We start from the raw sequence: 25,037 nt of genomic DNA, 5'->3' as shown, positions 1-25,037 counted from the left end.
GGCAGAAAGCACAAATCAACACCCATTGATTCAATCCTTTTTGATCAGGTGGGACATTTCAAGAACCAGATGCACTCTTGTTACATAAATTGATGAATTGTTCAGAAGGAATAAAGACTCCCATGCTACTTGAATTGGTTTGGTAAATGTTCCAGAACCACCGTTTTAGCAACCGATAAACAACATGGAGCAACCTTGACCAGGAAAGCAGGAAGAAATAAGAAAAGCAGTAAATAAAAATGACTGCACAACCAGACAGAAATGATTATAAATGTATTGCTGTTTACAAGGTCTGGTCCTTCTTTGCTATATGAAGTTTAAACACAAGGTGGCACTACAACCTCAACAAGTTACCATGGCAGTTGTTGAATTTGGCCAGAGAAAAGGGAGAATATAGGCTATATTTAAATGGCTAATCTGACTGCTGCACCCACTCTAATATAATCATCACAGCATTCAGGAGAGTTTATCTCCTGGTTTTCATGGGCTCAGAACAGCAGTAAACACAATGCTGCCACACATGCTGTGGAAAGACATTATGCAACCATGAAAAAAACAAAAACCTGCCACATTGGTATTGTGATGCTGATGAAGACAGTGTGCAATGAGATGGTCTAAAATAATATAAAGACAATTTACTGACAAAACTGTACATCAGCAAACATAGTTTTCTTCTCCCACTCCCACTAGTTCCGGAAGCATTGTACAAAAGAAATAATATTTTCTTTTCAGAGTTTTTGAACTAAGGAGCATTGTATTGCCACTGGCCATTTTACATCAATGTCAGCCTGTTGTGGCAGCAATTATGACCAGACAGAGTAATGAGCTCTTATGAGACAGCATATTGTATCTGTGGGAGTATATGAAGCCATCAGATAGACATCGTTCACTATGACTGAATCACTTATTTCTAACAGCAGTCATCCTTAAGGAGAGCTGGGACTGCTAATGCACAACACTCTTGTGTCCTGGGAGACCTGCTACAGCAAAAATCTCAAACATCTGGGGGGAAAAAAATGCTTGTGGATGCAACAGGAATAAACATGATCTCTGAGTAGTGTTTGGCGATATCGGAAAAGGTCCACAGAACTACCTGCACAGGGAATCCTAAGTGGATTTGTTCAACTTTGACAACAGCCTAAAGGTTCACTTTAGACCCCCCAACTCTCACAACAAAGTTAGACCCATGAAAACTTTAAATCCACCCAAGAAATTTAGTCCCAATTTATTTTCTGTCAAGTCATGTACACTATTATTGGTCTTTGCATCATACTACATCAATATGAATGAATAAAATATCTTTTTATTTATAATAATAACAGTTCTGTTGCAATTAATGAATCGTCAAGCACAGACAGCATACGAATATGGGCCACTTCAGGCAATGAGGCGACATTTCAGGCCTCCTTGTGGCCTGGAGAAAATGGATTTGAGCCTAAAGTGGCACACTAGCAAAAGAAGCCTTTTTTGGCCCAAGTGTAAATGATGGATATGGCCCAAATGGCATAAATTCGGGCCATCTTTGGCACCTTTGAGAGGGCCATCATTCGATTTGTGGGCCAAATCTGGGCCAAAACAATTCTGCCATGTGGGATGCGTTTAAATGTGCTTGATATCAAAATCTTTTTTAGTCTGCAAACCATGTCGGCATCACCTCACATGTATGAAGAAAGTGTGTCTGTTATTGTTTCTGTCGGACCTCATTCTTCGCTAAACACAACACAAACCTTGTTGGCCTAACCTGTGCAATAGCCACATATAGACCCTGATTTCATGCTGTTGTGAATCCCTCGGCAGGAACAATACCAGGCACACAATCAATCAAATTTATACACATCCATTATTCAAAAGCTCTGATTATTTTCATTTATGTTCTTTGACTCCATATATCTGTTATCTAACATGGCACTGGTAGGTGGTGATTAGCATAATCTAATTCAAATTATTCATGATAAGATGTTTCATGAGATTTAAGATTCAAGAAACTGAACAGTGAGTGGAAACATGATCAATATCCGGTCAGATTTTTGTGCATTGACTAACATTATTTTCTTTTACTTGGTTACACATCATATAAGACACAATAAAACATTACTCCTGCAGATAAAGCAACTGTGAACATACATACATTTTTTGGGAGTAATACAACATCAAATTATAAACTGCACCAAGAAACTTCCGGCTAAATTTGTCAGTCATATAATCTCTGAGCCGTTTGAATAATACATGGGCAATAAATTCACTTTAAATTCTTCTCTCTACCCCACACAGACACATCTTCTACAATTAATCAACATATGAAACAAACTGAACTGCTATTTCTTCATTAGGCAATCATAAAACCTACAATCCCATTGTGTGTGCTTTCCACTTCCAGCAATGAAAACAAAATCATTTATTAATAAGTGGGAAAGAAAATCAGCACAAGCATCTACTGGTGCCAGAGGAAGGATCTGTGGTTCTACTTTACATCCAGCCCCATGTTTTGGTGATAAATGCGCAGCAAACAGAGGCAGGCATGTTCATCAGAAGCAAACCATATGATTTGGACCGAAGGTCAGTGAAAGTTACTGAGCATCTCGATGAGACTCGGGTACGATCGGTCTGTTTTATTCTAGATGAGGTGTGCAGCAGAGCATTGAAGACTGGCAGAAAATTATGATTCTTTAATTGCTGTGCAATAACTAACAATACAAACTACACTAGAATAGCACTCTGTAGAACCCACACTGCCCACTTATGAGACCCCATTTACACACACACACACACACACACACACACACACACACACACACACACACACACACACACACACACACACACACACACACACACACACACACACACACACACACACACACACACACACACACACACACACACACACACACACACACACACACACAAAATCACTGAAATTTTAAAAATTCTTCCCCAACCTGTACCACATCCTTCTACCAAGTTTGGTGGTAATCCATCCAGTAATTTTCACTTCTTTAACTAACAAACATGATGACATAATTCAAAGGCACAATGCTTTATTTTATAAATCCGTAAACTGATACATTATACATTATTTTTTCATTCATTATATTAGGAATTTAGAAAATTAACAAAATATATACATGCAAAGATCATCATTTTCCTCTTGTAATTCAGTGACAGATATTATCTGGTGCTCAACACATTTTAATAATTCATACAGAAGGCATGCTTTTCATGATCAGGACACCGAGCTGCAACCTAAAGGCTAAAATAACATCTATAAAATGGTTTGGAATTTCTGTTCCTTGTGAAAATTCCTAGAAAATCATAAACTCTCAACTTCACATCCATATCAACCTGCACCACTACAGTAAACTCGGTCCAGACAAAAACGACATGGGCACTGCCAAGCTGAATCCATCTTGTGGTAGCCGTTGTCAAGAAGAGGATCATGGGGTTATTATCTCTAAATAAACAGCCACAACCTCAGAACTTATCCAAGTCATCTCTTGTCAGCACAAATATGGTGACCTTTCTACAGTGTAGCTGCTTAATTACTTTTCTCCTTGCATACACTGGAAGGACATGACTTAAAGGTTAACTTCTCCCAACTGTAATATGCCAAGGTCTTCAGCACAGTTTGAATTAAAGGGGAGGTAGAAGGCCTCAATCCTTCAAAGTGCTGTAATCGGACATTGATGTTAGTTCACAAATGTCTCGAATGAATGGAAGTCTAAATATCAGTTTATGGTAATGTGCTAATAGACCGACCTCAAATGTTTGAAGTGAAATATGTTGATCACAGCAACAAGTCAAACTACGCGGACAATTTTAAAATAATTATTATTTATCTGTACGCAGAATATGGGGAGGTATTTCTGGGGCAAAGACAAGGTTTGTGGCTAAAACAAGTAAAAGGTGGTTTAAGAGGCCATCTCTGATAGTAAATCAAATCTTGGCAACACTGTGGGCATGAGTAAAAGAAAAAGAAAAAATCCAAATAAGTTATAAACTTAGTAGTTTTTAAATTAAATGTTCCCGTCAACTGAACACTGTTCTTAGACTGAAAACTCATAAAAAATAAAAAGAACAGTTATAACAGTTATACAAAAATCTATATTAATCAAATGAGACTGTACAGTGATTATTTCAAATACTTCCAATCATAGCCATTGTATCAATCCATTGACATTGCAATTACCCATGATACCTTGTGTAAGAATATATCAATAACTTGGTGTACGTTGACCAGCCAGACACGATAAGACGATCATCATCAGCATCATTTACCATACCAGTGGTGCGGCCATCCTAGCCTAATGATAACAGGGTGCAGGTGGAGGACACACTGGCAGAGCGTTCATGGACAGAGTTGTTATTATCCATAATCCCTGACACAAACTGCGTCTCAGCGGCGCTGCAGCATCCCAGAGCGTCAGCCAGTTTGGGGCATAGGGCCAGAGTCAGCCTCTGGAGGACGAGGTGGAATTTCCTGCGGAAGCTTCGGTTTATCCAGAAGTAGAAGATGCAGTTGAGGAAGCCGTTGGAGGTTGGCAGCCAGACAACCACAAACTCGACCCACTCCGGTACAGTGCTACCTGTCACTGCTGCGGGGTTAGAAAACATGGGGGGGTGAAGTAAGGCAAGTATCCACATCATGGCAACACGACGCAAAACAGAACAATGATGTGGTTCACCTTTTTTTGACCTATTTATTTAACAAGTCTTAAGTTAAACTAGGACAGCACTCAGAAGAGCGCCAATCACCGCACAGTCCCCTTAAATCCAATCAAGCTGCAGCAAATTACACACACACACTCAGATATCAGTTCACTAAATGTGCCAGATTTTTTTCCATCAAGATCCATTCATTATTTTCTGAGAAGTCAACAAAGATGTTGCAATGTTCAAGAACATGACAAAAGAATCCTGGATCCGCACCAACATTTTTGACAGATTGTGGTAATCCGTCCAGTGGTTGTTGTGTAGTCTTGCAAAGAAACAACCGACATACGGCAAACAGGGGTGTAAACATAACCTCCCTGGCAGAGGTAAACACAGAACAACCATGGCTGCAGTATATGATCATACATATAGTTTAATACATCTATAAAACCAAAGACGAAAATGTCGTCAGCACTCACCCGGAGATGTGAGTCTTTCCCCTGAGGGCAATGACATGAAGAAGCCATCAATTTAAAATTTATAGTCTCGATCTAAAAGGAGAAAATTAACTGAAGGATTTTGTGGATTGGAAGCAGCCACTTCATCGTGTCGTTTGGACGGCAGCACACTGTGACGTTATAATTAAGAACATCAGCTTCATTCAGGGATTTTCATCCATATCAGATGAATTACAGCTCTTCTCGGGGAAAAAAAGGTCTCAACTCCTAAAAATATTCGGCTGTGACTCCGCTCTTGGTCTCGATTACTGCAGGACAGCTCATGGTTGGTGTAAATGAGAAAAAGTCAAAGGTCTGAGTCATAAACACGATTGTGAATCAGGATGTTAATGCCTGACAGTGCATAAATAACTTTTACAGCTTTTTCTCTCAGTAACGGCCAAGCTTAAATCCATGGACAGTTTGTAAATGGAGTAATATATTAAATGTAAATAAAATACCTATTATTTTAAGTTATCTTCCAACCCTTAAAACCACTAAAGCAAATGTTTAAAAACATGCATCTCAAAACAGATTAAAGCTAAATTGTGATGACATGTAATTCCCTATATGTACCCAAGTAGCCATTGCACAGTAGTTTTGTATTCAATTCATTCACTGGGTCCGGATCAGGAGCTTTGATGCTAACCTTTAACTACCCTGTATAATTAAAAAGCCTGGCCACATAAGTGTTCTGCATGAGCAGTTTTTATATCTTTTACAGCCGTCAGTGCCATCTAGTCTAAATATACATAAACAGGATGAATTAGCAACAATTTTATCTTCTGGTATTACGGCAATAATATACGACTTTCTCCAGATGGGTCTGAGCTGGTTGATGTAGGAGAAGCAACATACATACATTACATCCACCCTTTTGAATTAAAATATAATTACATTTTTAGGTTGACTGTCCGGGTCGTAATATGCACTTAATGAAAGTTGAACTAGAGCTGGGCAATATGGCCAAAAATAACATCAGGATAAAATTATCACGATAAATGTCACATTATTATTTCTTCTTAGTTTAATTTTCACTCCTGAGTGATGGTTGGGGTTTTAAACTCTTCTTAATGAGCAGACTTGACTTATCTTGTCTAAACCTGTCTTGTCTTATCTTGACTCGTCTTGACTAGAATATATTGTTTTATCTTGTCTTATCTTGACTTGTCTAGTCCTATCTTGATCAGTTTGACTAAAATATATTATCCTGACTTGTCTTACATTGTCTTATCTCATCTCATCAACAGAATAAGTGATCTATCCACGTGTTTCCAGCTGTCACTCACAGCACTGTGATCACAGGTGTATTATCATTGCTGGTGCTCACCATTGTAGATCATAACCGCCATGCACGGTGTCCAACAGGCGTAGTAAGCTGCCATCACGGGCACGAGCACCCTGGAGGCCACGTTGTGTCTGCCGCGACGCGCACAGTCGTACTGGCGCAGCTTGAGTCGCTGCATCTTCGCGGCGCACCACACTCTCAGGTTGGCGTACGTCATGACGATGGAGCAGGGGAAGAATATGAAGCAGGTCAAACTGAGGGAGTAGCCCACGTTGGTGGAGTAGGACGGGTTGCAGACGAGCGAGGCGGCGGAGAAGTGCACCTCGATAATGCTGTCGGGGAAGGTGATGGGGGACAGCAGGCAGGGAGGGAAGCCCCAGGCGAAGGCGATCAGGAGCAGCGTCCTCCTCCGGGTCAGCAGGGTCGAGTACTGCAGCGGGTACAGCACCGCCACGTAGCGCTCCAGGCTGATGGTGGCCAGGGTGTACATGCAGGTGGAGTACACGGTGGCGTTGCAGAAGGCCACGAGGTGACAGAGCACGTCGGGCCCCTCGGTGTAGTCCTTCAGCAGGCTCACCCACAGGTTCAGGGGCATGACCAGCAGGGCGAACGCGGAGTCCGCCGCGGTGAGGGAGAGCAGCAGGTACCGGGAGTTCCTCGACCACCCGGCCACGGAGGAGGTGATGACCAGGAGAACCGCGACGTTCCCCAGCGTGATCATCACACCCAGCGCCACGATGATGCTCACCTTGAGGGAGCGGTGGTCCAGCTCCTGCGGCCTCCGAGGGTCCGCGCCGGTCAGGTTGGAGTCATCGGAGGCGGAGAGGTTCAGCGCTGTCCACATGTTTCATGGGTGCGACCGGATCAGAGGTCACACGAGGAGAACATGGCTGAGGGCCCGCTGACGTACAGCACATGAGCAGAGGTTCTACTGGAGAGCAGCGCTGCGGATACTTGTAACCTCTGAACGCACCACCTCACCTGCAACACACACCTGCCGCAATCACCGCGCGTTCATGTGCCCTCCCAACAATCGGAAACATGAGTTTCTATGGAGCTAGACTCTTGACAAAAGTCAACAAACTATGGTGGCCGAGAGAGAAACTGCCACCCAGGAAAACATGCAAATAGAAAAAACCCACGTGCAAATTAAGAAAACAACAAGAAACCAACTTCATGAATTTGACGACACATGCAGTGCAAAAATTTACAACACAACACATTGTTTAGGCACATATTACATCTATAAAAGTCACTCTCATCGTCTTCATTTTATCTTAAAGGGGACATAGCATGCAAATTCCACTTTGTTAGTGCTTCTACAGGTTAATGTGGGTATCTGGCATGTCTACCAACCCAAAAACTCTGGGGAAAAAACACTCGCGCGTTTTGTTATAGTTCCTCTAAGTCAGAAACGTCATGCTTGAGCGACTCGATTGCGCTTCCTGGGTTTTGTGTCGTAACAAGGAACTGGAAGTCTCCTACATGGTCTTGGCCCACCCCCACCTCCCCCCTTTAAAAGACAAAACACACAGAAAAATATGAACCTGAGCTTTAGGTCTGTATCGAGACACTTGGATTGTGTTTCTGTGTCATTATATCACATTGTGAGGGTCAGGATTTTATGATGTGTTTTCACCAAATCTATATAGTGACCTTTAAACACACAGTAAGTAGGTGTTGGGTAATCTACACCTCAGTTAGAACATGTGGAAGCTGGCCTGTATGCTTCCTCTGTGGCTTTCTCTTTATTAATTATAATTATCGGGACAGTTTCAGTCTTCCAGGGCTGTCATGGAATGCAGTACTGTTATCTGACTAATTGATATTAATAAAGGTGCCACGTAAGTGTTACTTGTGGCTTCTACAGTGCAATATCCCCCATGAATATAATTAACCTGACTGGAACATTGTAGGACAGAATATCATGTGCAGCCTGTTCACGTTTTCATTTAAAATTACTACTTTAAAATGTTTCCAATTCATGCAAAAGAAGGTCGAAAGCCAATGAAAACACCACTTGCGACTGTATTCTATTCACAACCGCCCACTCCATTGAACAAGTTTAGAGACTATACCCCACCCTGGCAGGTTTCACCGCCAGCAATAACAACGAGTCAGTCAACAATTCATCACTACCAAGAGGGTCCCACTGAAGTCGTACGCCCTGTCAGTCTAACATACTGCAGCCAATCACGCTCCAATTTCCACAATCTCACACCATCAGTGTCAGGCTTTTCCTGCGCCTCCTGTTTTGGTGACAAGCGTAAGTGTTTCTGTCTTCACGACTGAGTGATAGCTGCCAACCCCCCCACTCCCATTCAGAGAAAACTACATGGCACAAGTTGAAAGTAAATGGCAGGAAAGATTGTCACTGACCTTTTCTAGTCAGGTACCCATCTGTTTGAGAGGTATTCTTCTGTGTGACAGTAAGTCCATTAAAGAGCACAAACAAACACACTCCTCCCGGGGACAGTCACCCACCTCCTGCATCCGCGGGGACACTAATACCACCTATGATTTATTGTATTCCGAGCAGAAAATCAAAGTGTCCTACACATTGCATTTATTACATGAGAAGGAACATTTTTACCCCTTGATGTTACAGTAAAGTCATCCTACGACCTTGAACAATAATTTTTGTTGTGGAGATGAATCAGACATAATTATGTATGTAAATCACCAGAATGAAAACACATGGATTTAAATTGTGCAGAAATGGATCATTGAATTTTACGAACACAAAATTCGGGTAATGCAAGACATCTTGAACTCAATTATTACCTTTCCCAACACTGTAATACAGTGGCCTCAAAGTTAGCAATCTTCTATCTATCTTGGGAATCCACTGTTTATAATATTAACGTTTTAATAGCAGTGTAGCAGCTGTGACTATGTTTAATGGGAGAAACCTTTCCTATAAAAGGTGAGCAGCACAGCATGAAGATAGGAGAAACTGTAAATATACACGTATATACAGTATATGGCCCCAAGACACGCAGGTTGTCTGTTCTGCTACCACAGCCGGATCCCCCAGAGGAGAACTGACAGCTATCTGTGTTTGATATATGTGTTTCTCGCTGTCCTAATGAGCAGATTTCTCTCGGTGATGTCTAACACGAGGCCTGGAGGAAGGGATGGACTCAGACTCTTGGTTTAATATTCTCAGTCCCCCTCCCCCAGTTGCACTCCTTCATGTTCATTGCACAGTCAATTGCATGCTCCTTATCCGATTCTGTTTCATATTGAGAGGCTCTGGAGGCAACAGACAGTCACACACAAATGGTATATGGTAGCTTACTTCTTCTCCTAACAAGAGGCAAATACCCAGTGGCGGAACACGTCCTCGGTCTCATATCTTACACCCTTCCTGTGTTTTATTTGAAGTTTTGATATCCATAAGAAGATAGATTTGGGGTTTTAAGTATCAAAAACCAGCTCAGTGTAGTTTTACATCTGCTTTCTCACACTTCTCTCTGAAGGTCGAACAAGAATAGCTCTATAAGCCAATCAGAAGAGAGGCCGACTGTTCTCTGAGTGATGCATGGCCAACCACAGGTAAAGAATTGCAGCCTCTAGCTTGATAAAGCTCACCAGTACATACAAATGGTGATTATCTGTCAGTGTTAAAACGAGTCAACCGGACTTCAGCTGGATCTGCTGGGGATTTTTCCAAATCAGGGGCCATAAAGGGGCCACAATTTACACAGACAATTACATGTCCAACATCTATGCACAATTCCTGATTCAGGAAGATGCACATTTACGTCATTTTGAGTTTACTGTTAGAACTATAGATTTGAGCAAAGCTGCACATCGTTGAATATATTTTGAAAATTGTTCTTTGTTCAAGCACATTCTGCACTTGAAAAAAGCATTGAAAATGAAAATTCTTAACAAATCGTCATATTTTTGGTATTGTTAGTAAATTACTTTTTTTTACTACTGAGAGGACGGGGGCAATTCAGGGGCCAATCAGATTTCAGCAGTGCCCCCCTTGCTCCGCCCCTGGATCTGCCAGAACACCAGTTCTGGTGAAAACCATTCCATCATCTTTACAGTGTTTAGACCTGTGATGTTGTACCAACCAGGTCCATTACAGGAGCGGTGGAGCTTGCCCCCCCTTCTTCCAGCTAACTGTCCTGCACAGTGCCAGTTTGCGTCGAGGCTAGACAGGGGAGCTTGCTTGGCCACAAAATCCGAGACCATTGGGGGACATCAGGGAGGTGGGTGATCGGACAGCTGGGACGGCAAGAGCGGAATATGGCGAGTTGATTACCAAGAGAAGGAGCGGTCTACCCTTCTGTCGCCACCAGACTGTGGGAAGTTTGGAGTAGCGTTGACTGGGACTGCAGAAAAGACACCATCAGTGACGTCAGGGCAAGAGCATGAAGAGAAAGTCTACCAGCAGAAGCTTGCTTTTAAAAATAAAAGTAGTCATAATGTGAAATGGCCCATTTCAAAGAAATATATTATTGAATTATAATTGATGATGAATGAATATGTACATCACTTTCTTTTTTAAGCTGGTAAAGACGAATGTGTACACTAATGTATATATTAATACATTATCATTTCTTCGATGATTTGGTTCTAATAATCTGATCCTGAAAAGTTACTTGCAACTACAGCCATCAGATAAATGTAGAAGAGTAAAAGTACAATATTTGCCTCTGAAATGATGTGGAATAGAATTATAAAGTAACATAAAATGGTACAATGTTTCGCTGCTTGTCCTGTACACTACAAAGCTAACTCGCAACCAATAACATTGTCAGCAGATGTAAATCAAACTTAGCTCACAGGTTTGATGTATTGTATTCATAAAGAGTAACTAATTGATATTTTGAAAAAAGGGAACAAATTGCACTTATTTTCGTATTTTCTTAGTTCATTCATAAATCCAGCTGGTTTTCCACAGAATTTCTTTGTTTCTCAAACCACTCGATGTTTCTATGTGACAGAGAGGGTGTTTTTGTGTTTCTGTTTGGTATTCATGTGTGGGGGTGCACGCACAAGCAGTGCTTGAAGGTGTGTGTGTGTAAATGTAGTGGATGCGAACATGAGTGAGATACAGAGAGGATGAATTTGAACATGCTTGCAACTGAATATCCTGTGAGTGGGTGGACTCCTCCATTGGCCACCTACTGTACAACAATTTCCTGATGTGGGGGAAGGCAAGCCATTGATTTGATCTGTCTGTGCATGTGTGCTTGTGTGTGTGTGGGTGCGTGTCTGTGTGTGTGTGTCAGTATTTGTGTAGGCAGCAACACTATCTAATTCTACCAGTGAGGGCTGATCCATGATGTTTAGGAGAGATAGTATAGCAGGGAGGTTTAATGGGCGATTGTGTGAAAACTTGATGTCTGCCTTGACAGTCTGTCAAACAGATAACAGGGCTCTGCCTGCAAAGACAAAACCAACCTGCCAGGTTGGATGTTATTAAAGTTGTGTCTGAGACATATGCTCTTTGTGCCTACACCAATGTGTACTCCTTGTGGACTTAAATAAGAGAGAGCATCGCATGCTGTGTGTGGCGATAAGTGCAGAAAAAGAGAAATACATTATATGGACTTACATGCATGCATATCAAAGACAAAAGAACCATTGATGAATCATATTCACATTTAACTGAACAGTTCCATGCAAACAACATTTGACTCTGCTGCTGCATAATCCTCCCATTGTTGGACCAGATGTCAATTTCAAAAGTCACTTCAGCAAAAACTTTGGTATTTTTTACTGAAAAGGGGGATAACATGTGTGAGGTTTCCTTTGTGTACTATGAACAACTTGAAATAAGAAATACCAGAAGTATGACAGGAGCCACAAGACAACAGTGGGAGTCTATTGATTAAGTTTAGCAAATTCAAACAAGCTTATCTCAGGGATTTGCAGAGGAACATACTGTGTGGCCTAAATGATAGCAATCTGGTGTTCCATAATTCCTCAAAAAATCCATGGGTAATTTAAGCACCACATACTGACCCTGTTACACAATGTTTATATGTCATAGTGCCTCTGCTTCTCTCCCTAGTACAAAAATACGACTGAGGCGAAAATTTCAGCATTGCATAAGAGCTATTCCCTTTTCATTTAAAAGGCCTGTGTATTGGATTTCATCTAAGATCTTTTCACTTTTAGTCCTGTTCTGCGATTCAAAATTGAATTTAACTAATGTCTGTAGTCAATGTTATTGTAACATGCCCAATTCTCAAACATGTCTCTAAAATGATGGTTGTCATAAATTGGAAAAGTGATTAGCTGTTTTGTCAGTGCAGTGCATCCAGCATAACAGTATTATACTAGATTAAATTAATAAATGTGTGAGTCAGTCGGATTTATCCCTGTTAATTACCCCATCTATAAATGGCGTTCAAAGAATTTCACTGTGATTTTGTGCTCGACAATGTGTTTACATTCATAAAACCTTCTACAATGCAAAAACTTTAAACTGTGTAACTGCCAGAAAAGCTAGACCCATTGGTTTGACCTTTAATTTCTTGCCAGTGTTTGAAACGTACACACAACCACAGCATCCACTGGTAGCCTGGTTGGTCAGCAGCACATGCAGCTTTATTTTGAAGCCAGTTTCTGCTCAGTGAACTGAAATGAATGCAATCTTATATGTCCAGATTTCAAGGTATTTCAAGTTTATTTTCATTCTACAGTTTTTAATGGCATTGCTTCACACTATAACTTTCCATTTGAGTCTCCTTGACAATTTCTGCAGTTTAATACTGGATAGGAGACTTATTGCAAAACATTTATCATTTCAACATTTTAATATTTTTAACAAATGACCCAATACTAATACATCTCCCAAACCAAACCTGGCCTTTTTCACTCCACTTCAGAGAATATTATACATGAAATGTACTGTGTAGCTGCAATAACAAGACCTTGTGTCTAAATTAAAGTTTAAGTTGCTGAAGGTTGGCCACATCATAAGTAAAGTTTGTCAGTCACAGATGATAAATTTCCTTGTGAGAGGGTGAACAGGCCAAAACATTATCAGTTATGCAGGTGGAGTTTGTAGTAGTCTTGTTGAAAATAATTTGGAAAACCCAGGAGACTTTTTACCTTCTTTAAATTGTTTATTTCCAAAATAATAAAAGCACAAGTCACCAGCCAGACCAGTGACATGTCAGGGTGCAGTTGAGAGGTCAGAGAGGAGAGGAAAACATTTTTTACCGCATTTCTCCAATAATGATAGGTGAGGCACCCTCCACAATTCCCTGATATATTATGACCTGTAAAAGTCTCTTTTGCGACATCTCCCTCTCTCTGCATACCCGGCTTCTCGCTTTTCTCTTTTCATCAGTTGGTTCCTGTTGATTGTGCAGAGAAATGTGAAATTATGTGACGTCATTCATGTGTGCGTCAAACCTTGATGCTGAGAAGACATGCAGTGAATGTCAATGACCCACTGAGTGAAATTTGTACCTGAAAGGGTTGTGTTACAGCAATATTTCCCTCCAGTGCAGCTGTGCTTACCTCAGAAAATGAAGATTGTATTAGCAGCTCAATGGGCTGTTCTTCCCTGAAACTACAACAATAACAACCATTTAAAAAAAAAAACTATTATAATTATAATGCATGTGGAATATCATTTTGATGTGGTTACTTCTTAGTTTTAGGCTGAAAATGGGATGAATCATAAACTCAGGCGGGTTTTCAAGTGCAGTCAATTTAATTTGTACACTCATTTGTATTCAGGGTCCAAATGAACACCCTAAATGTTTTAATGGTTGACCAATGCATCCCTAGATTGGATACTGTTTGGAGAAGGGATTATTTTAAAATCCAGCTCTCACTTTAAAAGCCAGCCACAGTCTGTGTTATCAACATTCTTCATCCCTCATTTGAAACGTTTGCTGCTTCCTCTGTTCTCTTCCTCATCATCATCGTCATCCTCTGGTCTCTCCCTTGACCTCTTCCTCAATGGTCCTGGTTGTGGGATTTCCTCCTCCATCTGCTGGTCGACTGCCTTACTTGTCTCCTCCAGAGTACCTGCATTTTCAGCCAGATTAGCGCTACCAGTACTACAGTGAGGCCAGTTCTGACGGTATCAATGACAGAGCTGCTGTCTGCAAAGTCATACCACAGCCCAATTATTCTGTCACTTCTCTTCTTTAGATCTTTTCCTGGATGGACCAGGCTGAGGGTCTTCTTCGACAACCCAAGCTGTAGCACCTGCATGCTTGAACAAACTATTTTCAGTAATCTCATCAGTACTATCAGAGCCAGGGTAGTCAGAGTCAGGGCTGCTATCATAAAACTCATACCACTCCGTGAATCCTTTGCTGCTTCTCTCATCAGTGTCTTATCCATCCTCCTGTCTTGACCAAGACAGGATCCCCTAGGCAGGGCATCGATCTATTCTACACCGTGAACCCCAGCATCTTCGGCAACATTGCCATCCACAATGTCATTGTGGATGTCATTATTGTTGTTGAGGTCATTGTTATTGTTATTTTTTTCATTGTTTTCATTGTCAGCATTCCCATTGTCCTCATTGACATTGTTGTTGTTGGGAAGGTTGTCATTGTTGCCAACTTTCACCCACGTTGTTATTGTTGTTGTTTTCATTGTCAGTATCCACATTGTCCTCACTGACGTTGTTATTGTCATGGTTGCCATCGTTGTTATCATTTTCATCGTCAACTCCCTCATTATTGTCCTCATTGTCCTCCTCATCGTTGACCTCATTGTTGACCTCATTGATACCCTCATTGTCACCCTCAACGTTGACCTCATTTATGACCTCATTGTCACCCTCAATGTTGACCTCATTTATGACCTCATTGTCACCCTCAACGTTGACCTCATTGTTGCCCTCGTTGTTGACCTCATTGTCATCCTCGTCATTTACCTCAGTTATGACCTCATCGTTGGCCTCATTGTCATCATCATCATTGACCTCATTGTTGACCCCAATATTGAACTCATTTTCGTCTTCACTGTCCAGGATCCAAATGATCGCATTTAACTCATTGTCTTCTAGATTATGTTCGTGTAGCATCTGCAACAACTCAGCCTGAGCCTGTTCTGAAACATCTGGTAATTCCACTATAAATTGTGGACCTGCAGGATGAGAAAGAGAATCATGTTACCATTACATCATGGACCTCATTGTTGGCCTCATTGTTCCCCTCATTGTCATCCTCACCGTTGACCTCATTGTTGCCCTCATTGTCATCATCATGATTGACCTCATTGTTGACCTCATTGTCATCCTCACCGTTGACCTCATTGTTGCCCTCATTGTCATCATCGGGATTTACCTCATTGTTGACCTCATTGTCATCCTCATCGTTGACCTCATCATTGACCCCATTGTTGATCTCAACGTTGACCTCAACGTTGACCTCAATGTTGACCTCAATGTTGAACTCATCGTCGTCTTCATTGTCCCAGATCCACATGATCGCATTTAACTCATTGCCTTCTAGATTATGTTCGTGTAGCAACTGCAACAACTCAGCCTGGGCAACATGTTCTGGACCATCTGGTAATTCCACTATAAATTGTGGACCTGCAGGATGAGAAAGAGAATCCATTACGATTCATTGAGCTGAACTGTGAATCAGTTATCCTTTAATAGTTTTTGAAAGACAGAGATCTGTGCAAAATATTGAACCAAGTACTTACGATTTCCACCATTGTGAGCTCCGTCTCCTTTCCACTCCAGTTTGAATAATATAAATAAAGAATTCTAATGTCATGAGTTGGTTTTTTAAGCTTACAATGGCAAGTTGATTTTCATACTGTATATGGTTTGTTGGTTTGGTTACACTGCATATCATTCCTTCCTTGCAACCAAATCAAAGATCTTGCCAGTGACAAGATCTCACTTGATCTCACTGGCAAGATCAAAGTATGTTATGATGTCCTATGGGCCAGATCAAAGGCATTGACGATACCAGGTGTCTACAATGTTTCACCACTTTATAGGCTTCCTACAGCCACTTATACAAAAGTTAAAAAATTTAGAAGAGAAAAAGTAGGTTGCCACCCACCAGTGGGCCTAGCAGAGAAGAAGAAGAAGAAGAAGAAGATACAGTGGATGGCGGTAATGCACCTTGATGTTGGTTGCCACCCGCCAATACACACACACACACACACACACACACACACACACACACACACACACATCCTATATAAAGATAAAAGAACAAAATCAATGCAATCAACTTATTATCTCTTGCTTAAGAACTGCTGTCAAACTTAATAATGAGCACTTGTTTAGTACCTAACTTGTTTTTAGTAACTAAATATTTTTGATTGTATTTGCCACAGAAGAAGTCTTGCTGGAAAAATAGGGGGAGTTATTTGGGGGAGTATTCATCTGCTCGAGTCTACAGCACCAGACTGTGGTATGTGTCATCTTCAGGCTTCATCTGCAGGCTCAGATGGAGAAATGTTGTTTGCTTTATTACTTGATGTTATGGTTCATTGTCAAGTCTCTGTATTGTCACTCAATATAGCTTTTATTGCACATAAAACAGTGTCTCAAAGATTTTCCACCTTTTTTCATCAGAGATGTTGACGGGAATACTGGTGAAAGATGTCATCTCTTGCCAGATGACACCTAGAGAATAGTGAAAGTTTTAAATATATTTTAATTAAATATTGTAATGTGTTTCATTAAAGTTCAATGGTAAAAGATGGTAAACATAAAAATGTAAGGAAGACCTTGTTTTTCTAAATTGCATTTCTCTGTGTGTGTGTGTGTGTGTGTGTGTGTGTGTGCGTGTGTGTGTGTGTGTGTGTGTGTGTGTGTGTGTGTGTGTGTGTGTGTGTGTGTGTGTGTGTAAAAAAAAAAGAGAATAATTCATGGATCTTGATGAAAAAAAATAATGAGTGTGTGCAATTTGGTGCAGATCCAAATAAAAATCTGGTTCTAGTGAGTTTACATGTGGTTTCATAAGGGGACTGTTGGGCCTTGGCAGAGGTACTTGTGCCCTATTGATTTACAATCAGCTCTTAATTTGTAGTTCGCTTGCAAACAAGCACCTAACACCAGACTTATTAGCCAATACAGATGTTTTTATGATAAACGTGCATGTATATATTAAAATATTTATTTGCCTTTCACACCTGATCCTTTTTATTGCCTCATTGTTACTATGCAAATATTGGACAGAGGTGTCTCCGTGTTGATTAAACGCTCTAAACATAAACTAAAGTACTGGACAATTGAAATTTGGACTCGATTTTTTGCACTGGATGAAATGTCTTTAAAATGACGCAGGAGGCCATGGCTGTGTTTACCAAATTCCATTGCAGTTCTTCAAAAAATTGGAAGATGAAGAAACGTTTGCCACATCTAGACATATGCTGCTGTTTCCTGTCAGTGGTTAGCAACCCTGGTGAAGTTCCATGCTGTGCTTGTTGATTGTTCATTGGCTTCTCACTGCAGCTAATCAGGTAGCATTGAAGATATTAATATTCTATTTTACATCAGACATTTTACAAACTCTCATTGCTGAATGATATGAGCCCTACCCATCTGCCCTCTCCTCCTCCTCAGTCAACATCCCCTCCTGTTCTGGATTCACTATGTTTTATCTAAGTACCGGCAGGTGCTTGGTGGGATTTCATCTTCACATGCAGCTTGTTTACCATTCACATATTGACGTCCTGTATCAGCATGTAGCTGCTGTCTAGGTGTGTAAAGAAGAAAAATAATATATGAATCACAGCATACTCTATCACTGAAAACTGAATAGGAGACTTACCCAGGCTCATTATCATGTGGTTGACAGTTACATTTATATTATGGAGTCGTCAGTCCATTATTGAGCGGTTGTTTGTCAGTGTAATAAATTGTGTGCTTAAGCTACTTTTCTGCTTGATAAATGACCTGATTTATTGTTGTTGGTTTTTTTTGGTCATTCTTACTCTCTCTCACATTTTTTTTTTTTACAACCACTATCTTTTAATTTCAGGCTGTCCGACCTGTGGAGAGAACTGTCCTGTGTTTGTTTGGACCCTGGTGAGTCACAAAACATGGGAGGTCTTTTTGTTCCATCCAGAGGATACACTGGTAAAGAAATGAATTTCCCTGTTTAGAGAGATTGAATAAATTTGTGTTTCTCAGTCTCTGAGTTTACATAGGTTGTTATATATTTTGATTTATGGAATGTTTTCATCCACGGCTGTTTGAAATTTTCTTGTGCGCACAACTCTCTTCTGAGGTTATAAGAAAAACAGGACAAAATAGTGGTGCAGCCCCAAGAGAGCCGTTCAGAATAAATATGACTTTATTTTGGCAAATTAAGCAATATGGGAATGTTTGGGCCTCAAACCCATTAAGCACAGTCAGACACAGGGAAGTGTGATTGTAGACCTTTTAAATTATTCATCCTTTTTAATTTTCTCAAAGACATGCAGGCAAAAAACAATATAACTCAAGGATTGGCAGACTCTTTATGTGCCATCCCTTGAATGTCTGCAATGCTGTGCCTATACAGCTCTGCTGCATGGACAGCTTCTTCTTATTATTTTTTTATTCTACTGTAAAATCACCTTTGCACACATATTTTGCTGCCACACACATCATACATTTTTTCCCCTTTTGTTCTAATGTGGTTCTTCTGTCTGTCATATTGAGACACTGCATGTATCTCTGCAACGTACATATCTTATATAGAAATCTAATAGGGTCCATTAATGAATCATAAACAATACTGTGGCAGCCATGGTGTTATTGAATATGGCTGTTGGCAGCGTCATATCTGTCAAATGGAGGCATCGGCATGGGCACACTGGCACAGGGCGAGATTGTTTTTTTTATTTTTGGCGGATGCTGCGTCCCATGTGTCACAGACTTGACAACTCTCTTTCATCCCCTCCATTTAATGTCATTTCCACTTCCTCGCCACCTGTGATTCATCCGAGCTGGGGTATAGCCAAAAAGAATATAAGATTAAATAGAAAATAATGTATACGGTAATTGACATTCATGGGCAGATTAGTTTGAGAGGTGTGAAGAGGATTGGAGCTACGACAAAAAAACATACAGTAAGTAGAGTTGAAAACATTTTATTTATTTCATCCATGGTATTTTGAACACAGCACATTTCTTTCAAAACATTCTTGCGCAGGCATTGCATGGATGGATGTTGTAGGGGTCTTCATAGATTTCTTTAGCTCCTGTACCAGACTGACTGTAGTTGGCTGGCAGCTAAGTATCGCCCTGCTGCTGGGTCAGTGAGCTTCATGCTCTGTCCGCTGCCAGGTACTGTTTACGTTGGAACTCTAATGGATCTGGGAATACCCTGAGGCCCGACCCGTCATTTCTTCCTGAAAGCCTTTTCAGTGTTTCATACAATCAATCTATGAGTTTGGATGTCTTCCCCCTGAAGCTAGGGGCAGAGCAACTGGATCCTAATGTACTCTGTCCCGTTCGTGCTCTGGGATAGTACAGACGTGTCAACTGGCCTCCTTAAGTCGCCTGTACTGCAAAAGAGTGCTAATAGTGTGTTTAGAAAGAAAATGGGCTGTTTCCTTGGCTTTCAATTTGTTTTTCAAAACTGAAAGATTGGTACATTGACTTAATGTGTGCATTCTTGCTATTTGAAGGTTCAGTGAAAAGTTTAATGTCACTTCTTTCTTTCACAGTATGAATTCAAAGATGCTTCTGTCAATTACTATGCAACAACTTCACAACCAAAAAATAATGTTATATGCATCCACCTACCACAGTAATCATTACAATTACTTTACTCACACAACAAATTGTTGATGTATATTCATATTTTGAAGGAGACATATTATACTGTTTCCGCTTTTGCCTTTCTTCTGTTATGTTGTAAAGGTTTTTTTCTGTATGTAGTTAAAAAAGTTAAAAAAATAAAACTGCAATGTCGATACTTCTGCATCATGGGGATGTCATGTGACATCACAATGCCCCACATTTACATAATGGACACATAACCTGACCCGAGCTGGAGTGTGAACAAACCGGTCAGTGGGCAGCCTCAGGTAGCGCTGGAAATGACACAGCTTCCAGACACAGCTCCTGATGGAGCCGGTGAAAGTCACAGAGCTGTGAGCTCTTCAGGGTCTTCACACTACCCCAGTGTGAAGACAGAGGCTGAAAAGCGTCAGCGATGGACAGAATAAGGAAAGTGATGTGTTTTCTGAACATTTGAGCATCTTAACCTTTTTAAACAAAAGCCCGAATTCAATTTAGGAATCTGAATATGAGCATAATATTCCTCCATTCAGCATAATGACATGACACATTTTCACATATAGAATACAATCTAAAAAAGTATTGAACAGCAAGAATTTGTCACCTTTCTAAATTACTGATCACTAAATCCTATAATGGAAAACAGGTTTTAGTCAAAAATCTTCACATAAAATGCAGAAAATAATCCAGTGAAACAATGGCCGACCAAATATATTAAAGAGAGAAAAAGAGAAAAAATAATGAACAACTTTGACAGGGAAAGTGGAATGAGAGAGGAATCACACAGGAATGTGAGAAACTGAGCTGTCTGCCACTGACCAATGAGTGCATGATGATGCAGTAACCCTAATTATCAGATAACTCATTTATCCTGACAGAATGATTCACAGCCACTGGAAATATATTCGCCGCATCCAAGGTGAAACACACACACACACACACACACATAGAGCACTTTGTCAGAAACTGCTATAATGATCGATATGTTTGGTTGTGTGTATAAGAGCAGAACTAGCAAAAAGTTGAACTCACAAATTTCCTTTTACTTTATTCGTTCCTTCCTACACTGGAGCCTGGTGGAGACCCATAACTTTGTTTTATGTGCAACTAATTAACTAAATAAAATGCCATAATAATCCAAATATGTTTCCCCACTGAAACCTTTTATGGTATGTTCTCACTGTTAAAATCACTGAATCCAAGTCCAAAACTAGAAAGCTCAAAAGTTTACATTAACCCTCTAGATAATAAACTTTAATATTAAAAATCAAGTATATGATCTTTAAAAAAAACCTTGTCAGCACTTACTGCTTGATGAGTGGCACTGGGTGTATTAAATTAGGGTTGCATTTTATATTTGCATGTGGGTAGATCTCAGTTTGCTGAGGGCAACAGAAACAATGGGATCCAGGAAGCGGCTGTCAGAAGACCTCCCAAATGAAATTGGTAACTTTCTAAAAGCTGGAGAGGGATATAAAAGTATTTCAAAGCCTTTGGGGTATGTGTCAACTGTAAAGATCCTCATGCAGAAATGGAAATGGACATTCTAGAACTCAAGGAGTGAAAGACGGAAAAATAACTCAAAGAGCTGCTGGGAAATTTGCATGCGTGCTACGGATGAATCCAAAACAAACAGCAGGGGGCCTGAAAAAGTCCTTGGAGACAAATGGAATTAAAGTCCACATCTCTGTAGTCAAGCACAGTCTGCACACATATGGAAATAGGAATAAAGAAGTCAGGAAGCTGCTTCTTAGTTCTACACACGAGGCAGCACATGTGTACAGTATGCTGAAGAGCATGTGAACAAACCGTCGTCTGATGAGAGCCAAGTTGAAATTAATTATGTTGGTCATGGTTTGCACAGCTTTCCTGCCAACATGGTAATGTTTTGATTTGGACTGTTGAGTGAGTGTTGAAAACAACAACTCCCAGAGCTCTATATTAACAGACTTTAAATCAAAGCCTCTTATAATTAGGCAAAAAGCAAAAAAATTAAGAGTAGACCCCTCAACAAGTTGACGGACCAAAGCACAAAGCAAAGTTACATCATGAATGGTTTAAAAGAAGAATAAGGTGAATGTTTTGCCAAGGCCATCCCATTCTCCAGACTTGACAATAACAGAAAACCAGTGGATAGATTTGAAGAAGGCCGTACATGGCAGACATCCAAGCAGTGTGGTAGACTTGGAACAGATATGCCACAAGAGTGAGCTAAAATTAGGATACGGAAGCTGCTCAGAGGGCACTCAAGAAGGTTGCAGGTGGTTCTGAAGGCAAACGGGGAGGTACGAAGGATGTGAGAAAGAATGGATGACGTCTGAAAGAACATGTTATGTAACTGTTGTATTTTGTTGTGGAAAATATGTAAAGGAAACTGTCTGGAAGTGTTCAGGAGGTTCACTATTATCAAAACACCAACAAATGACATTTTTTAAAGTAGGAACGAAAAATATGATTGTTTTTCAGCTCATTGTCGCGCCATTATGCTAATTTCCAAAGCATAGTTGTAGCACCAGCAGTGCTGAATGCAAATACCATTTTTTCTATCAAAGACTTTAGGTCTTTACAAGATTTAACTTTGGCTCTGTTTTTATGACCTATGGCATTCATCAAATCTGTCTGCTACTGTCTAAATTACACTACATTCTGAAAAACCATTACTTTTAATATACCTGAGGGACCTACTGTGGCTACAAAATCAAATAGTCTTTAGAGTAATTTAAAAATATATATTTATAGCTCAGGATAGAGGGCCAAAAAATGGCTTGTCCTGAAGGCTCAGTTAGGTTATAACTGAGGAGTTCACAAGTTGGGCAAAAGTTTTAGTAAATTCTTGGTGTTCATACAACATTACATTATTAAAAAAATGTATTTCACAAATCACTTTTTAATTAGTGTATGTATGAAAGAAAGACTGAGGTGTTTCTGAGCAAACATTTTGAAAAATATTTACATCTGTAAATAAAATAGTTCAAAACAGTTGTAACCTTGTCTTTTTCTAGTTAATAAACAAGACTTTCTAGGGTCCAAATACAACATATTCTCAGTGTCCTGACGCAAGATGGGGAATTGGCATAATCTTGACGCCATCTCTTCAGACGAAATCTGTAGCAGTGATAAACGTCAGGTAAAGATTTCAGAATGTCAGGCACATCAATATGAGGCAACACGTAGGTGGAAGTCTGTTTTTGCCAGAGAGCGCGAGAGTAACACAGAGAATTTCAGAGATGGATTTTTCAACTGCCGGAGACACATCCCACCTTGGCCTGAATATCTGAAGAACACAAAAGCAGAGGAAAGAAAAGGTGTATTATGTAATTTAAAGATTAGTGTTATTTCCATTCCTCACCTTTTCTTTGGTCATTGTTTCAACTTTCCTTTATGTTTTTTAATTAATAAATGACAGTTGAGGTGAAGACACGTTTCAGTACAGAATTAAACAGTTTATCTTTCATTGTTGGCAGACAACTAGGCCTATTGTGTGTTTGTCAAATTATTGTAAGTGAAAATAAAAGCTTTTGTCTTGTATTGACACACACATGAACACATAATCGCAGCTACAATAAGTCAGTCAGTGTCAATACAGTAAGGATTGCAGGTTCTCGGTCCTCTGGGGCTTCGGTTCTGTTCCTCTGATTTCTAAAGGATGATGAAGAAGGTAGATAACATTGTTAGCATTCACTATTTTAGGCAAATGATTGATGCTGTCATTTTTAATGATGAGGATCAGCTTTTCAGGTGTTGGAGACTGTTGGTCTCTTTAGACTTTTCAAAATTTTTGTCTTCAAGGTCAAGAAAATTTACAATGTTTTTGGTTGGGTTTTTCAGCTCCTAGTTCTCCATTTCTTTCATCAGAGGGAAAACATTGCACCGATTGAGAAAACCCCTTCTACTTCCACAGAAGCTGCAGTGTACACAGCATCGAAGAAAATGTGTCACAAATCTTTTTAGTACATTTACCTTCCTCCCTCACCTGTACCCCAAAGCACAGCCTCTATTTAACCCAGGTCATGTTGATAAAATCATCAGATCATAGTCCAAGCTATAGCTAGCAAACTACCAAGGTAGCTAGTGCAAATACGTACACTCAGGAATAGAGAGGCCTTCTAATGATGATCTCCAGGTTTACCCCTCTTCTTTAAAGCAATGCAGCGTATGTCTTTTAACATGTCTTTCATCTGTCTCTTTCTAATGAATTGGGGATTTCAGAAAAGTAATATTCCTGTTTCAGCTCTTGGTATTATAGTTACACGAATTTGTCTGGTCACCATTAAGGTCACCATTGTTATCTGGAGCTTTTGTGATTTCAAACTTACCACACAGAACAGAACTCTGAATACTGAAACTCATAAATGCTTCATAATAAGCAATGCACCCTACTTTAGAATACAAATTGGTCTCAGGGAAACTTTCCACTGAAGTTTTATTATTCACGGCTGGTTGCAGAGTGTTTACGCTGGTGATCTTTCTGACCGGGGGTCAGCCTTGTCCCAGCTGGATTCTGCTTTATCGGTGTGACTCCTCCCTGACCTCAAATAAGCTGCCTGTCAAATAATAAGAAAAGATAAATACAGCATAGCTGAATAATATCCTCTGCTGCACCGAGTCAAAGAGGAAGATATGATCCTTTATCTCTCAGAAAGGTGTACACCGATCATATACCAAGGCTTTAATTGAAATGTAGTCTTTGTTACTGCTGACCAATTTCTGAGTATACACCACCACATATTACTAAGTTTTTAGGCTATCATTGATTTCCTATTTTCCACAGAGCTATTATCCATTTCAGAACACCATTGTGCTAAACCAATTTGCCGAGACATGAACCTTGCCGGAGATTCAGTATGTAATCCATCTCACCAATTTTTCGCTTTTAGTCTTTTGTTACACTACCATT

The 25,037-nt window shown here is 40.2% G+C and overlaps 1 protein-coding gene across 1 annotated transcript; it reads right to left on the bottom strand.

Moving 5' to 3' along the window:
- Positions 1–3,021: 3,021 nt before the first annotated feature.
- zgc:162592 (uncharacterized protein LOC561993 homolog) lies at positions 3,022–7,452 on the bottom strand. Its single transcript, XM_035158266.1, has 2 exons — positions 6,478–7,452; positions 3,022–4,592 (listed from the first exon to the last, which is right to left on the bottom strand). The coding sequence occupies exons 1-2, from the start codon at positions 7,277–7,279 to the stop codon at positions 4,297–4,299; spliced, it is 1,098 nt and encodes a 365-aa protein (XP_035014157.1). The 5' UTR covers positions 7,280–7,452; the 3' UTR covers positions 3,022–4,296.
- Positions 7,453–25,037: the final 17,585 nt, after the last annotated feature.

Source organism: Hippoglossus stenolepis, chromosome 1 (genome assembly GCF_022539355.2).
Source record: "Hippoglossus stenolepis isolate QCI-W04-F060 chromosome 1, HSTE1.2, whole genome shotgun sequence".
NCBI lineage: Eukaryota > Metazoa > Chordata > Actinopteri > Pleuronectiformes > Pleuronectidae > Hippoglossus > Hippoglossus stenolepis.
Note: the sequence above shows the minus strand (reverse complement) of the source record. Positions and strands in the feature narration are given on the sequence as shown.

Excerpts from the sequence above, each read along its gene's own strand:
- zgc:162592 (XM_035158266.1), bottom strand. The coding sequence starts at position 7,279 with ATGTGGACAGCGCTGAACCTCTCCGCCTCCGATGACTCCAACCTGACC. Across the intron at positions 4,593-6,477 it reads GGCGGTTATGATCTACAATG|CAGTGACAGGTAGCACTGTA; the intron begins GTGAGCACCAGC and ends CTAACCCCGCAG.